At 42.7% G+C, this 17,471-nt stretch overlaps 1 protein-coding gene across 5 annotated transcripts in view; it reads left to right on the top strand.

Moving 5' to 3' along the window:
- Positions 1 to 17,471, top strand: part of GPM6B (glycoprotein M6B) — a 106,934-nt gene that overhangs the window by 78,551 nt on the left and 10,912 nt on the right. For 3 of the 5 annotated variants that reach the window (XM_041472303.1, XM_041472302.1, XM_041472304.1), the window contains exon 2: positions 14,266 to 14,452. In XM_041472303.1, coding sequence (XP_041328237.1) covers positions 14,266 to 14,452 — 187 coding nt within the window. Of the gene's footprint in view, positions 1 to 3,571; positions 3,692 to 14,265; positions 14,453 to 17,471 lie in introns of all 5 variants that reach the window. The other 2 variants (XM_041472300.1, XM_041472301.1) reach the window with 1 other exon arrangement.

Genomic DNA, 17,471 nt, shown 5'->3' with positions numbered 1-17,471 from the left:
GCTGTGAGCTTTATTATTTTTATGGTATATGAAGCCATGTTTCAGCTTTTAAGCTCTAAACAGGCAAGTATATACCAGTCAAAAATAGAAAGAAAATACTTTGCTTCTCTTGCACTACTGCACACAGTTGTACAATTGTGTTTAAATGAAGCTGTAAAGTGCAATGTGAGAAAGGAATGGATTGTCATGCAGTTTATTTCACTTTTAGTAAAGTTATTTTTTTCACAGTGAGCTTATGACATTTTGATGCATCACAGATGTATTTTTCATTACATCAAATTGAAAAAAAAAAGTATTTTTTAAAATATGTGTTATGATCATCAACCAAAATTTCCAAGGTACCCACCTAACGCTAGGTTCACACCTATCAGAGGTATCAGAGCTGTCAAGCCATTCAAAGATTTTTAGTACACTGCATATTTTCCCCCATTTTAAGCAGTGTTTCAGATCCACTGACAACAATAACTGCTCTAAGTCCCTGAAGAATACGACTGTAGGAAGAGAGGTCCAGCCCTGGGAGAATCTGGGACACGCGATATTCTGGGGATAATAATTTGGCAGGCTTAGTGATTTAGGTTTTAATGAATAGGATTTGGTTTCTAAATAGGAGGGGGTTGACAAATACTCAGAGAATGTACTCATAGTGGTCTGAACAACCTTGTGAAAGCAGAAAACCTAGACATATGTGCCATGGGATATGGTAACGGGGGTGGGGGGAACCCAGATGGCACTGTACGTGCACAATGGATTTTGCAGCAGGAGCAAAGGGGGCAATGAGGGGGGAAGGTCTCATTCAGTTACTCTGACCCTTCCCCATTTTCTGCCCAGCCTTTCTCCTTGTCCAGTATTCATCACCAGACCATCAGTGACCAAAGAACACCCTCACTTTTCTCCCATGGACTGCTTCATCAGCTGAGACAGATGAATACCAAAACTATTTTCCTCTAAAACCATAAGATAAAGGCAGCAGCATGAGGATGTTGAGCACTGTGAGTTTGATTACAGGCGTGCAAGATGATTCATCCCAATGAATATTGAACACCACAGTCACCATCCGTGTGCCTGCTTGGTGTGACATGAAAACATTGTCAGTTCTGTAGCTGCTGTGTCTGTGCAGGACTGAGGACAGCCTGGTTCTGACAGGAGGCCTCGAGCTTGTCTGTGGGTGGAGGATATTGTAACCTAGACCAGGGAATGCAGTTAGTGCAGTTAGTTACTCAAAAAGCAAAAGGTAAAGACACCCTTGAGCCTGCTTCCTTTCCCAACTATTCAGGGCACAGAGTTAAATTCCAATGGATATGGGCTGTGTGCAGCAGTTGTTGAGCCACTGAAGCCTGGGGAGCTTTTGACCTGGTGTTGATTTTACATGAGTGGGCCTGGGTGGGTCCCAGCAAAGTCACCCAGAGATACTCTTCAGCTGCAGAGGCTGTGCCAGGCATGCACTAAGGGCTACCAAACAGCCATTGCTGCGTGGCTCTTTGCAGAGCAGTGGAAAAACTGAGATTCCTTCTGGAGTTTGAACTGCCTGCTAATGAAAGGAGCCCTGTTACTACAAAACCAGAAATTGCTAATTAAAGAAACCAACTCTACAGAATATTTTCAGTTACAGAAATGATGCTAAAAAGTTTACATGATGTCTCTGTGTTTCAGGGTTTGATGTTTGCATCACAGCAGACAGGTGACTTCACCAGCATTCCCCCAGGCTAAGGGAGAAAAGGAGCTGCTTGCTCTGCTGCTCTGAACAAGTGCTTTTTGTGGCCACTGCAGGAGAAATCTCAAACACTGGGTTCAAGCTAGTAGGATAAAATCTTCTTGATGTCGAAGGTTTGGCTTAGACGTGGCTGCAGTACAAATGAATAATTCTTTTCTTTGTAGAAGTCTTTGCAGATGGTTGTTTTTATTTATTTTTTTTTTAAATCTGAATCTGTTACCAGTGTCCAGTAAGTAGCCTCAAAAAGGCAGGGGGCAGACATTGGGGAGGCAGAGAAGGAGAGGTATGCTGTACTAGCGAAGAATTTTGCTTTCCATTTTGTACCCAATTCAATTTTTATGGCTTTCCTTGTGATCTCCCAAGCAGGATTGTTCCTCTCTGAGCCAGAAGGAGATGATATCATCCTGAGAGTGTGCAGTCATTTTGGAACAGTACTTTCAACACATTTTGAATTTTGTTATGCTCATAAGATGTGAAACTTGTCTTTCCTAAGAGGAAGAATGAGCCATACAATACAGAATCATGTCTTCTGTGGAAGATTTACTGATACCTGCTTGCTGGTTTGCGTGTGAGATGCAGAGAGGGGAAAATTACCAAGTCACAAAGTATCCTTTAGAGAGCCATTGATAGTAAATTTATGTACAAAACCCAAAAGACTCTTGGTATTGGAGTTTGCTTGCTGATAAAGAGGACCAACAAATCCTTGGTTTAAATCTCTAGATCCAGCATTTGGATTCAAGGGCGAGATTTTTTTTTCTCTTCTTGACATATGCAAATGTGGCTGTGCCAAACTCCTCATTGCACAAGCAGCAAAACCATATGAGAGGGACTGGGTCCAGAACTTCTGAGCCCCTCATAGGCTAGAAATGTATGGCATTTCTACTTCTCCTGCCCCTTGAAATTTGTCTCTAATCTAGTCTACAGTAAATGGGGTTATCATCCTCACAACCTTCACGTTCTCCACCTGCCCAAACGCTGCTGAATTAGATTTGCTTCAGCCAAAACTGATGGTTGCTTTCTCATTTAGCCTCTGCAGAGGGGGACTCTGGTGCATTTTGAATAAAGGTCTGTCAGTCTCACCCTGACAGCTTTGACAAGGTCATAGTGGTAGCAGTGGGGACATGGAGGCTCAAAAGTGATTTGATGCTGTCTCCCACTTCTTCAGGGGCACAGAAACCCTGTGCCAGTGAGTGTGCCATGAGTGTGTGAGTGGGTGAGGTGAGTTACTGCATGTGGGGTCCTGTTGCTGGGCTTCCTCCGAAAAGATAAGGAGAAGCAGGACTGCTCTTCTTGGACATGAACCTGGAACAAATTTTTAACACACTTGGTCCAGATTTTTGGATGTGAGCAGAGCCTAGGTGAAATAAAGCCTAGGTGAAATAAAACCAAACTTTTATTTTTTAATGTAAGAAAGTATCAGTGCAAACCTTTGTGTTTGCCCTACCTTGACATGAAGCAATAACCTTTTTCTTTGACAGCATTAGAGTCTTTTTAAAAAACAGGTAATGTGATTTTCCATTACTTTACCTTCCTTTTCTGCTGGAGCAGAGCTTTTTTTGTCATGGACAAAGAGAGGGAGACATAAGAGTGGGTGGGGATAAGGAATAGAGAGCCCTTCCTTATGTGTTTTAACTCAAATACTAGGTAGAGTTTCAGCTATTCAACCTTTCTTAACACCTGTGTGAGCATTTCCCTCTTGATCATCCCTCCTAATCTCTTCCCTTAGACTGTAAGGTTATGTTGTTTCAGTTCTGAAACTACAGTGTGTTTTTTGGGCTCTTGTTTTTAAAGTTAAATGACTGAAAGTACTGAACTAAAACTTGCTGGTGACACTGACTTTTTACCACCTAAAATTGGCAGTGATCACCAGACCAGAAATGGAAATTGGCAGGTACCACTGGATGTACAGGAGTTCAAGGCCACACCGGTACCATCATGTGCCAGCATTGAGAGGCAATATTAGTCCTTTGGGGATTCAAGGTAAATAAAGGGCTGGGTGAAAGGGAAATGAAGAGTTCAGAAATGGTAGTAGCATAAACTTAATGCTTTGCAGTAGTCCTAACAATTTAAGATAAACATTCCTCTGTTTTTCTTGTTTTATTTGTTAAGGCTGTAAGGAGTCTACTTCTTTTGTATGAATACTTCACATAAATTTGAATTTCCTTGTTAATGCTTGAAAGACAATAATGCGTGGTGTGAGGGACAGCTTCCTTTTAACTGTGCTCCCAATTGCTTTAAAATTGTTTACAGATGAGATGAAGTAGTTTGGAGGTTAATGCGAATGAATCTATCAGACTTACCAGACGCAAATGCAAAAATGACACTAAAGCAGTGACAGCACATCTGACTCACTGGTAGCTTATGCTTCCTAGACAATATTCTGTGGTTTGGTTTGCATTTTTCCCTTGCTAGAAGCATCCAATGCATACGTGAGAGTCTAGAGGAGGATTGTAAAAATGAGCCTGTAAAAATGGTTTGGTGATTCTACATGCCTGTCCTTTTGATGTCTGGCTTGAGATCTCAAGAAGATCCTATTTACTTTTCATGAAGCTTTATTTTAAGGGTCTGTGGGGGAACTGAGTTTTGAAGCATCTCAGAAAGGCACCTGAAATCAAGCCTATGATTGATCACATTAGAAAATTCCAGTCTGACTGATGGATAGCACAGCAAGGGGTGTATATGCTCAGAGACAGCCTTTGCAGCTAGCTCAATCCAGAATTCTCTTCTCTTTATGGAGCTGAGTGACTGAAGCCTGCTTGACAGCTTGTTTGCTGGAGAGGTCTGCCTCCGCATCAGAGACTTTAATAGCAATGCAGGGAAATATTCACCAAAGCTTGCTGCCTCATCCTTCCCCTTTACATTATATTTTCCTACTCTTGTGCTTTAGGATTCAAATGTTTATGTATTTCAAATGGCTTTTTTTTCCCCAAAAAATACTTAGGTCACAAATTATGATCTCTGTCTTCAGTATCAATATTCATTTGACCATATTTTATGACAAGTTACCTGGGTGACAGGTTTGGGGCTGCTAGAAGACATTTCCAAACCTCATGTTTAGTACACATGGGATATTTTACACACAAAGGAAATGCTTCAGGGAGTAGTGGGAGATTATGAATGCTGCCTCCCTGGGCTGTGAAGGACGTGGAAGGAGCAGGCTAGACCCTGGTTATCAGGGTCTTGGGCCCCTTCAGCTGTCCCCAGTGATGAAACATGTCCATATGTGCTGGCACAGATGAGCCAGGACACGGAGATGCACAGCCTTCTGTTACAGCAGCTGGGAGTCTGGCACCTAAAATGGTGCTAGAAACCCTTGCTTAGGCAACTGAACCCTTTTCAGTCTGCCTTGGGAGTCTTTCTGAACTAGCATGTAGGTAAATATGCCTGTCATGAAGGAGTTGAGGATGAAAGGGTTCTTGGTGATGGTGTAACCACCCCACCCCCCCCACCAGAACCCAGAAATGCCAGCTCAAGGGAATATGTTTTAAATGGCTGCACTTAAAGAAATTAAAAGTCTTTTAGGCAAAAATGAAACCTCTCTGAACAGGTCTTGAGTAAAACCAACCTGCCAGTGATGGATTAGCCACTGTGAAAATGCTGGTCTTTTCTCTTGTTCCTTAGCTTGCAGGGAAGATGTCACTTCAGTCCCAACACAAATTCCTGCTATAAGATGCCTCCCTTCAGCACTGGCCTACAGCTCCCCACTGCTGGGTGGCACTGGCTGCTGTGCTGAGATAACCTCTGCTCCTTTAACAAGCCACAGGATTTCTTGGGTGCCTTTGTCTTTTCTGTCAGTGTCCAAATGGGCATCACTGTGAGGGCACCTCTGTGGCAGTCCTCATGGCATCCACCTCTTCTCCCAGGGTATCCATGTACAACATGATCTCACTTCCCTGATTTAAGCTTGAATCCAGCTCTTGAGCAACTAGGGAAGAGTAAGTGTGGGAGATTCATTGCAGCTGGAGCCAAGACATCCCCAGAACACCTGCAAGCTTAATGAGCCTTTCAAAATGCTTAAACAACTTTTTTTTCCCAGAAAGCAAAGTACCATCTTTTTCTCTAGAAAGAGAAACTTTGCAATAGTTGTTTAACATGAGCTTAGCTGTAGGCACTATTCCAGGTTGGGTGGGTGTTATTTGCTTTATGGAAATATTTTCTTTTTTCTTTTTTTTTTTTAAACTTGCTTCCCCCAGATGCTGGGAGGTGTTTCAGCTGCTCTGTGAACATATAAGGGCATGTGAAGGTGGAGTATCTCACTGAAACAGCCCTACTGCTCCTTTGCTGAAACAACCTCAAGTTTTGGAAATGATGTGATGGGGATTCAGCTGTGGAAATAATAGCATGAAAGCTGTTGCAGGGCAAAGGGCTTTTACAGTTACAGTTCAGTTTTCTCATTACTTCTCTTGTTCCATAGTTGGATGAATGTCTGGGAAGATCTTCGCATCTTCAGTTATCTCTTAAATTGAGAATTCACCCTCTGAATCTGAGGTCTGTCAGGCTGGAATACATAAGCACACACACACATGCACAAACACACAGGTTTTGGCCCTGTTTTCAGCTCTAGGGAGAGAGAGGTTGTGTTTCTTGTTTGCTTCTTTATAGTTTAGGGAGGAGTCAACTGGGGAAGTGGCCAATAGCCGTGGCTGAAATCCAGTGAGGCTAAAGTCTTGCTCTCCTGCTGGGTGCTGAAGGCTGGTGGAGGGTGAGGTGAGTTACGGCTGGCAAAAAGGTGGAGCTAAGAGTTTCAACTCCATTCTTCCAGGTAAGATAGTCACCTTTGATTAAAGTAAAAGTAAGCTTTCAAAATCATGTCAACCAAAATACAGATGGGTCTGGAGGATGGCTGGATCAAAGAAACTCAAAAGTCCTTACAGATTTTCACAGAGCTGTGGAAGTTACTCATGAAACCAAAATGCTTAGGTGCCTTTGTATTTCCACACTGAACTTGTCTAGACCTTCAGGTATTTGGATATCTTTGGCAGTTTGCCCATTGCTTCATCTCTTTTACCTTTCTGCCTTTAGTTTGTCCAAAATTATCTCCTGGGCTGGCATCTTTTGAAGCAACAGTTCCAGCATGTTGAACTTCCTGAGCATTTCTTCAAGGAGGAAAAAATAAGGGAAGCAAAGGGAGAGAGGCCAGAGCAAGGGCAGAAAGGAAGGAGGGTCTTCAGGCCTGTTGAGCAGTGAGTTGTTGATGTTTCAGCTGAGAGCTTCAGCTCCAGTTTGGATCAGAAGCTGCCCTTGCTGGTGCAGTGTGTTTGAACTTTGAATTCTGCATGCCAGTGAGCATTTCCACATGCTCAGGCTGCCCTGAATCCCAAATGCTAGAACAAGTCTCCAGGAGAAATAATGCCAAAGCTTTTATCAATAATACCTGATCTGTCCCTTATGTGAGAAGTCTATTTTTTAAATCACCAGCCTAATTTTTTTCCTGCAGAAGTAGCTTAGAGCTAAGAAATATCCCTCAGGAATTCCCATTGAAACCTGTTTGAAGTAAGGCCTTTTCCAAGGTATAAATTAGGTATTTTATTTCTGCGATGGATTCCACTGTTTCATAGGCCAAAAGTAAAACAGAGAAGACATGAAGTAAAATGAAGTTCTGCCTGACCTTTGTCCAAAAGCAATAAAGCTGGACAAGAGCAATTCTCTCATCCCACTATCTTGTGGGGCAGCAGTGTTCTTCCTGTCAGGTCTGACTCCTTTCTCTCATACAGCAAACACTGGGATGGGCACTTGCAATAATTATGGATGTAGTGATTCCCATTCCGAGGATTTTACTGTCTGAAAAAGATGACTTCAGAACACCTGTGAGCTTAATGAGCCTTGCAAAGGTTGGAATGATATAGATGGGGAGTGTGTGTATTTCACTAAATTTGAAGAAGGTAAACTAGATAAGGCATGTAAAAAACACATTCAGATCATCTATCTTTGCATGAAACAGGTTTGGTTCCAGCAACGGGAGTGCAATTTTCTTCCTGTAAGAGCTGCTGATTTGGGAAGAAGAGATTTGGAGGAAAAAAAAAAAAAGAGGGTTATGATTGCTGCTATCTGTTCTTAGTCTTCTCTGCATCATTTAACACTATCCAGAAGAAACAAATCTTGCCTTGGTTGAAACAGCCTTTTCTCCAATTTGAACATAATTTTTTCCTTAGTAAGAGGAAAAAGCTTTTGCTGTGGATGAACATTGATAACCTCTGAAAGGCTGTTTGGTTTGTTTGAGCTTTTTTTGTATGTTTATTTGTGGGGTTTTTTGTTACTCATGGTAGAAGAAAAATAATGCTTGATTTTAAACCTGTGCTTACTGTATTTTTGCAGACAAATTCAGGAGGCACTTAATATCATTACTCTTACAGTACCACAGCAATACTCGGTGCTTTGTGGATTTGAAGAAGAGTCTGCTAATGGTTCCTCCAGGCTGTGAGATGCTTGTTCTTAATGTGCACCAATTCTGCATTCTCTGTGTTGGTTTCCAGCACAGGAGGTGTGTGCAAGGACTTTTAGTTCTCCTCTGCACAAGAATATGGAAGCATCTAACTGATAACAGAGAATAAATACTTTCTCAGAAGAGGGGAATTAGCTATATGACAGTGCTGAAACCAAATAGCTTGTATCTGTATCAAGAATAACTGGAGAAGTTACAATTAAAGCTGATTACCTTCAGCAAGGAGCTTCTTGTTCTTCAGGTAGCTCTTCAATAGTAGAGGTTGGGGTGAAGTTTACTGGGTGGATCAGGCTACCCCAGATCTCACAGGTTTTTACTTGAAAGAAGCATCCTGTGCTGGCCACTTGGAAGGATAACAAAGGTGGTCTTGCTGCATTTCAGGTCTGATCCTTCATGGCAGCCCTGGTGGCAGTGTTCTCCAAAGGTCATGTCCCCTCCACCACGGGGACTCTGCTGGCCAGGAAGGAGTTATTGATCAATAACCCTGGAAGAGGGGAAATGCAAATACACTGGGGAGATTATCAATCTGGCTAGACTGAAGTGCATTTACATTAAGTTTTCTGACTCTCATGAGTTAATTTTCAGTATAAATTAATTTCACTTGTTATTTGTGTAGGACAAAAAGGCAAAATTAGGAAATACTGAAAAGAAGTTTCTGTGGAAGAGCCTTAAGCAGTTTGTGGGTGGAGAAGAAAGGATTTTCTCTATATGAGTTCATCACTTATTTAATCTGTTCAATGGTAATCCAGTGGTGAGTGAACATTTATTCTAAGTAGTAACAGCAGTTTTTGCTTTGTGTCATGTTTTGTAAATCAGCAAAATTTAAGATGAACAGGAATAAGTAAGGATAGGGCTTGAACAAAGACTTCCATGTGATTTAATGCAGAGCCTTTTTATTTTAGTCGCTTACCAAAGCATGTAAACTTGTCACAGGCTTTAAACTTACGCTGGTAAGGTCAAATATTTTATCTTATTGTGTTGTTGCCACTGACCCTTGGCTGCAGGTGTGGGTGACAGATGTGAGGAGTTACCTTATTGCCAGGTGCTGGCTTAGTCTCATGCAGAGAAGAAAGAGGTAAATTCCAATTTTGCTTCTGAGGTATTAGTCTATTCCCACATCCCTCACTGCTTGTCCTGTGGCTGCCAATCATGCAGCAGGTAGGAAAATGTACATCCTAGCATGCATAAGCCCTTCAGAATGGAAATTTTCAAACATACGGTGGGTGGCAGACAGTAAAATTGGCAGTTGCTTTCGTTGACATAAAGTTCATTTTCTGACAAAAATCCATGGTGGTTTAGGCCTCCAAGGGTATTATTCATGCTTGGTATTGGGTAGTCTTCAGCACTGGGGAAAGCAGGAGGTAAATGTCAAGTACTGAATTGTCCTCTTACATTTATTTGTGAGTTAGGAGTGGCGCTACCAACACTGAGCTCCTGTGGATGTGTAGTAATGAGCCCGATTTAGTTCGATGGCTGCATTTAAGATGTTTTCTAGGGCTTTCATTTAAGGTGTTATCTGGTGCCTTTTTTTTCTTTTTTTTTCCTTGGATTTCTTGCAATATTTCTTTTGTTACAACAGTTCCTTCCCATGTGATTGTGGTTCTTTGCTGGAACATGAAGTGCAATTTCTGCTGTGTATTAACTGGGCTGGTGTTTGACAGGCCAGCATTTCTTAAAATGTGTTACACAATTACAGGAAGTAAGTGACGAGGAGAAAATTATGCCCATTGCTTTATCTTTCATGGGAGGGGAAGAAACCAAACTTCTAAGGAAAAAGAAGTGGGAACTAACTCAAAGACAGCCACAGGATCCTGGAGGTTTAGCTCCCTGAAATGGAAAACTTTTCAAAGCTCCTTTCAGGTTTTCTTGATTCCATGGTTTTTTGTTCATAGTGACCTTGACTATGGGCCAGTGGTTAGAACCTGAGATGCATTGAGGCACTAGTTCAACCTAGGAGGTGTTTGGAACATTAGACAATAGGCTGGTTTTCTGTCCCAAGAGGTGTGAATATTCCTTCTTTACAGCATGTTTTCCATGCTTTGCTTTGAGGGATGGCTTTGTGAACATCAGCCTGTCTCAGCTTTTCAAGTCTGGGCTTCAAGAACTGATGTATGATCTTACTAGAGCAAGCCTACTAGGAATACTCAAGGAAGCTTCCTGATCCTATGGCACTGTCTTTTGTAATTTCCAAAACACAGATTTGACCTTTGTAGGATGAGGTAGTGTGTGAGAACTGCCTCTTTTTATTTTTTCTTTTTATTTTAAGACCGTTTTCCATTAATTCTCTATTACCTTGCCATTCTGAGTTTAAATCTTAAAGCTGTACTTAAAGTACCAAAGGAGGTTTAGCCACACAATCACCATTTGGCATGGGAGATTGAATGGCTAAGCCCCTGCATGCATGCAGTAGGCTGTGCACTGCTGAGCAGATTGTATAATTGTTCATCATACATTAAGCAACCAATTGCCGATTTATGTACATATGTAGGTTCATCCTTTACCAATTTCCTGTGACTGATAGCTGCCAGGAGATTAAAAGAATAGCCAGTTCCTGTTTCTTTCTCTTCTCTTTATTTTTGTCTTTTAGCAAGAATATTTGTGTGTGTGTGTTTTTAATAGCATTCATTCCCTAGAGAATAATCTCAGTCTTTGTTTTAGCTGGCCTCCTTCTGAGAGTGTGTTAAATCTGTAGCCAAGATCACAGGCAGCTCTGGGCAAATCATTGGGCTGTTATTAACCTGCCTCCATGGCAACTGCTGCTCACCAGCCTGAGGACAAAAAATGTTTTTATTCTGCTGAGTTGCACAAAAGGTTCTAGTGATGCCTTGCACAAAATGGCCATTGAAAGGGAAGATGCAGTGATGTGTGTTTGTGCTGTACAGTTTCATATTTAAATCATTTTACACTGTTTCGAAGTGGATATACAGCTGAACAGTGCAGCGTTTTGGCCATATGGAAAGTAAAAACTAGCAGAAAATTGGAGTTGAACTTATTTTAATACTACTTATTTTTGTCAGCTTCAGTTCACAGGCCTTCAGCCTGCAGTTGTCATCAGAGCATTAGCAAGTTATTTTGTGAACATGAGCTAGGCAAACATCTTCCTGGGGTTTCAGTTGTACTGTGTGAAGATAGTTGCTGACTTAGACTTGCAGAGAGAACATAAAGGTTTCCTGGAAAGCTTTCTAATTGTTTTCAGAAATCCTCTGCTTTGCTTCAGTGCTTCTTTGGGAAGCTTGGTAAGCGTATCTCACTTCCTGATGAGCTTCAAATTGTAGCTGGTTCTGAAAGCTGCTCTTAGCAGTACTGTTTTAGGCTTGTGTTAAAATTATAAAATCGGCCGTATTGCTTGGGCTAGGCATGGCTTTAATCTGCTCATAAAGAGTGTTCACAGTGGGATCTGGGGGGGAGGTCTGGCAGCCCCAGCACTGAGATGAGGTTGCATCCTGCAGTTAGTTACCCTCTGGCAGGAGGCCTTGCAGCTCTGCTGTCAATTTGGGTGCAGAATGACTATGTATGGATGGATGCTGTCTCTTGGAAACATGCTGGTTTGGGATGCTTCATGTGTTTGCAAGCTGGCTGTGTGCTGTTTCCAGGTGTACCAAAGTCTCTCTGATTCCTTCTTTAGTCTTGGGGTCAAGGTGAGTAGTTCCTGCAGTTCCACATTTGGGCAGTTTTCTCTGTTCACAATAATGTGGTTGCTTTAGACACCTCTGAGGGTGTCTAAAGCCAAGATACCCCTGGTTTTGTTCTGCACTGAGAAAATGAAGGCCACCCAAATTCTGTGATGCCTTTTTACTTGGACTGCAGAGGAAGACAAAGAGTATGGCCACAAAGACAATCTGTGTAGCTGCCAGTTGCTGAGAGGGGGTCTGCCACTGTTGCCTTGTGTTTGAGGGCCTGTGGATTAGTGGCAGATACTGTCCTGTGTTTGGGTAAGGGATCCAACAAACTCCTCAGGGCAAACGTCCTGCCAGTGGCCTGGAAAGATGGCTTGGCGGTATGGGGTATTAAACATCAGTTCTGGGCCTACACCTGTTTTTAGCTTTGTCAGGCTGCTCCCATTTTCTGAAACCAACAGCTTTTCTTTTGGATCTTGTCAATCTCTTGGTTTTGCTTCCAGCTGTTTTTATTTTCTGTCTTTGATAGGATTCTTCTCTAAAGCAGTCTGTGGGATCAGCACTATTTAAGAGATCAACCTCTCCACACTAAGCAATGATCAGGTGTTGATTCTCCTGCTTTAGGAATGTGGCTCGAAAGGTGGTTTGTTCTGTTCTGGGTTGTGACCACAAGTGTGTTGTCTGCTGGGTCAGAGCATGGTTACTTTTGGATAATTTTTCATGGCTAATCCTGCACCAGGTGCATGCATTCCTTGGATTAACTCTGGGAGTTTGGACCTGACCTGGGAGCAGATGTTGCGAAGGAGAGCCAGGCACACGTTTGGCTGCTCTTGCGTGTGAGCTGATCTCAGGCAGATTCCCCAAAGCAGAGGATTGCTCTGCAAGGTTTGTTGTCTGAACTCAGTTCTGGACCTCTGTGATAAAATGAAACCCAGAGATGATTTCCTCTGATAGCGTGCATTTGGATTTTGTTTGGCCCATCACTGCTGAGCTGCAGTGTTTGTTCATTTGGCAGTATTTTTGTCATGAAGATAGTTCCTACTGAGTGGACTCCAGCTGTGGACTAGACTATAAAACCTTCCCAGCCTTGTTTCTATACAATCAAATCTTGTCTGCAGTTAGTGAAGTAATTTTGATGGTGATAGCTGCTTAAGTCTGACTAGGGCATTTGCTAGTGACTCTCTAAAACAAGAGTTTCTGATTTATGAAATGGGAAATCTTTCAATTGTTGGATGCATATTATTCCCCAGTGCCTGCTCTGCAACTCATTCATTACTGGGAAAGGGAGGGGGATAAAAATAAACTTGCCTCATGTGGTGGCTGGAGACTTGCTGATCTTTGCGAGGAATTTCTTGGGTGGGAAGATGTGATGTCCTCATTTGCCAGCTGTCTCTTGCCTTCAAATGCTTTGTCCATGTAGTGCCTTGCCATAGCAGCAGTGGCTGTCCTGCAACGCTGGCTGCTCCATTAAGCGTTGTCTTAATGGCTTGTGTTCTTTGCAGTTGTATGAAATGCACATTAATGGGGACAGCTTAATGCCATCACCCTGAAGTAATGAATTGGTATGGATTGCCATTACCATTATAGCGCAGTTAAAAGCTGTGTTTGTTTCCGATTTACATTTCCCAGCTTTGTAAGCAGATGGGTTTTCAGGCCACGCAGTTGGAAGGAACCTGGCAATTCAGCTGCAACCTCCTTATTACAGTGTTCATACAAATAGCAGCTCTGGGGGGGGTGTTTTGTTAACTCAGACCAGTTAAACAATGCATTCCAGTTGATCATGATGCTGCAAACTGTATTCAGGGATCACTGTAAATCCAGTGTATCCTATAAAAAGCTGGAAATGTATTGTCTATGTAATACAGCTTCATACAGCTGCCCTTGACAAAAATTGTTACTCTTTGGACCCCATTCAGTTTTTCTGTTGTAAAAGTATCTGTATGCCTATAACCTCATGTGGATTTATATAAAAAAGTAACTTGGGAGTACTGGGAGAATGTGGGGTAGTTAAGTTTTGTGGACCTAAATGTATTCATCTTCTAATGGAAGTGCAAAGCACCTCCTACTTTTCCAAAAGGCTTCATTGTCTTAAGCAGTTCCCTGTCTAGCTCCCAGAGTGTTGCCAGCATAGCTGCCATTAGTAAAGCTGAAACATGGTGAGCTCTGGATGAGCAGCTGAATTGCAATGGATCACTTTAGACAGTGATTTTTTTGCTTTTTCCATTTCATAGGCTGCCTCATCGATCTCCTCTTGATCCTGTAAAGACAGGAGCACTCAGCCCACTTTCTGGGCTTTGAGTCCATATCAACAGATCTGTAGGTCACTGCTTTAGAGGGTGATGCTGTCTTGTACCACCTATAGATTTTTTGCTTAGCATGTCAATGCCTGGGCCTTTTATTCCCTCTGGCTTCTACCAAGTGGAGGACGAATATTCTTTTCCTCATAATTTGCTTTTTGCTCATGACATTTCTTTTGCTTTCTCTCTTCTGCTTAGGTTGCTTTGAATGTTGCATTAAGTGCCTAGGAGGAGTGCCATATGCTTCACTCGTGGCAACCATTCTCTGCTTCTCTGGGGTAGCTTTGTTTTGTGGCTGCGGCCACGTGGCGCTCACGGGAACCGTGTCTATCCTCGAGCAGCACTTCTCCACGACTGCCAGTGACCATGCTTTGCTGAGTGAAGTGTAAGTATGCCTCCCATTCCCACTATTCATCATAACACCCTCATGCTAAATGAGTAGAGATGGATTCAAACCTCAGTCTCCATCCCTGAGTATTAGGTTGCTTGTTTTTGTAACAGCGCTCAGTCATTTACTGATGTTCACATAAAAGAGCCAAATGTGTGTCCCAGTACACCTGCTTATACTGGGACCAGCACTATTTAATATCTTCATCAGTATCACAGGCAGTGGAATTGAGTGCACCCCCAGCTGCTTTGCAGATGACACCCAAGCTGAGTGGTGCAGTTTGCTTACCTGGAAGGAAGGATGCTACCCAGAGGGACCTTGAAAGCCCGGAGGAGTGGGACTGTGTGAACCTCATGCTGTTCACCAGCAGCAAGTGCAAGTGCTGCACCTGGGTCAGGGCAATGCTCAGTATCAATACATGCTGACAGATGAAGGGATTGAGAGCAGCCCTGCCTAGAAGGACTTGGGGGTGCTGTTGGATGAGAAACGGAACAGGAGTTGGAAATGTGCACTCGCAGCCCAGGAAGCCAATTATATCCTGGGCTGCATCCAAAGCAGCGTGACCAGCAGGGTGAGGGAGGTGTTCCTGCCTCTCTGCTCTGGTGAGACTCCACCTGGAGTACTCAACATAGGAAAGACATGGACCTGTTGGAGGGACTCCAGAGGAGGCCACCAAGATGATCAGAGGGCTGGAGCACCCCTTCTGTGAAGACAGGCTGAGAGTTGGGGCTGTTTAGCCTGGAGAAGAGAAAGCTCTGGAGAGACACTAGAGCAGCCTTCCAACACCTAAAGGGACCTACAGGAGAGCTGAAGAGTGACTGGTAGCAAGGCCTGTTGTAACAGAACCAGGGGTAACACTTTTGTTTTAAGAGTAGATTTAGTTTTTGTTGATGACATACAGTAGCAAGGTATGTCAGGAATAACAAGCATGGTTCTGACCATCCCTCTTCAGGAGAAGCTGGACTGGTATATGAGAAAAAAGAGAGAAAAAACTGGAGAGATCTACAAATGTAGCCTTTGGATATAAGAACAGGTGAAATATTTGGGTCATCTATGTTCCCAAGGCTTCTCTGTGAGGTCAGAGGAAGGCCTGGAGTGCTGCCTTGGGTCCCATGTCCAGCAGCCAGCCTGGCCATGTGTGGCTGTGCTGAGGAGCCCCTGTGATGAGCATGGGGGGCATGGCACATACAGCACAGGCAGCAAGCCTGACAGGTGATATTTGAAGACTCTGGTATCAGGGCCCTATGCAGCACACTTAATTCTTACTTTCTTTTTAATTTCTGTTGTCACTGACTCCTGTATATGCTTGCAGGGATAGACCTGCCAGTTTGCTGCATGCTGTCTGAGCACTGGTGCTGGTCCCACAGCACCATTTCACGGCTTCCCCTGTCCACAGGACCCTCTGTACCCTCACCTGCTCTGGGACTGCTCCCCACTGGGGCTCCCCCTTCCAGCACTGCCCACACTCAGTCCCTGGCTGTGGCTGGCAGTGTGTCCCCAGCTCCAGGGCATGAGCCACCAGGGCCCTGCAGTTAGACACAAAATTTAGTGAGAAAATGTAAGCAGCTGTTCTTCAGCAACTGGGTAACAAAACACCCTGTGCTTGCATCAGTCTCCATTTGAGCAAATTAGAAGAAATTGCAAAAGCAGCAGTCACAGGCAGCAAGTTTTATGTTTAGGAGAGTTGTTGACAATGTTTCTTGTCATGTCAGCACCAGCAGCTGGGGAAATGCGTAATTCCTACCAAAGCAGCTCAGGGCTTGGCTCTGTGGAGCCAAGGGGGAGAAAAATACATTAGTAACACACCACTTGGAATAGACTTTTTAAACCAGTTTTCCTATTACTAATTTCTGGTAGCATGCATTGGGTCTCTCCTGGACTATTAATGATGGTGAAATGATTTCTTCTATACTCTCTCAAATCCTGAGTTAATTTTTTTGTTCTTTACAGCATAGATGCAACAGATTTATCCAGTTATTTTTGATCAGTTTGGAAAACAAAAATAACACTTCCCACATAAAATTTTAAATGAGCAATGTCCTATTTTGATACAAGGGTAACATTTAACTATATAAATGGTAGTCATCAATTTTCTTTAAGCTAAAACATTCAGATGCTCTTTGGAGATCTATGCCAGCAGCTACTTGGTGGAGAGTGGCAAGAATCAGAAAAAAAAAACTTGAGCATTTATCCTCAGAAAACTGGTAGTGTGGATGTATAAAATTAACCTCTTGGTTCTGTATATAACTTCATCAAAAATAACCATCCCAACAATCAAATTCATTTTAGGAAGTTCCATGGAAATCATGCTAATAACAAAATATGACTTTTGAGGACCAGAAATGTTGTATGGAAGATGTGGAATTCTGGTCTTCCAAAATAATTAGCTTTGGATACAGAATCTGATTGATAATATTTAGAGATTATTCTTTTCATCTACCTATTCTAGCTAAAGGAAAAATACTGTTAGAGTGTCATTGCAGATGGTAGACTTTTAAAAAATCAAGAACTTTCTCAAATAACATCTGAGGGAAGTGCTTATACCATGTGCCCTGAGATGATCTTCCTCTGAGTGTTCCAAAGTACCTAAAACAGAAGCATTTCCTAAATAACTCTTCCATTTAGAAAAAAAATAAATTAACATTTTGAGGCACTCAGCAGTGCTGTGACTTAAAGCACTGAAACTACCAGCTCACTTGGAATTGCCCTTCCAGGCTGTAGAGCAGCCTCATGGGAAATCACTGCATGTTTGCTAAGTTTTGTATCAGACAAATATTGCTGAATTCAGACATTTTTGCAAACTTAAGTTAATCAGATTTCACAGGTGGAAATGGTGAATTTCAGGGACTGCTTCCTTTCCCTAAGCCAAAGGAATGACCACAGAGCCTGGTAGTTCAGTCAGGGGTGCAGCTCCAGGCTTAGCCACTTTAAAGCCCTGCATTGTCCCTGTCAGCCGTTCCCAAGTTAGGTGTCAGGAGCAGTAACAGGAAAAAGGAAAACCTCCATAGTGGAGGTG

The sequence above is a fragment of the Pyrgilauda ruficollis genome, unplaced genomic scaffold (assembly GCF_017590135.1).
Source record: "Pyrgilauda ruficollis isolate IOZ18807 unplaced genomic scaffold, ASM1759013v1 scaffold29, whole genome shotgun sequence".
NCBI lineage: Eukaryota > Metazoa > Chordata > Aves > Passeriformes > Passeridae > Pyrgilauda > Pyrgilauda ruficollis.
Note: the sequence above shows the minus strand (reverse complement) of the source record. Positions and strands in the feature narration are given on the sequence as shown.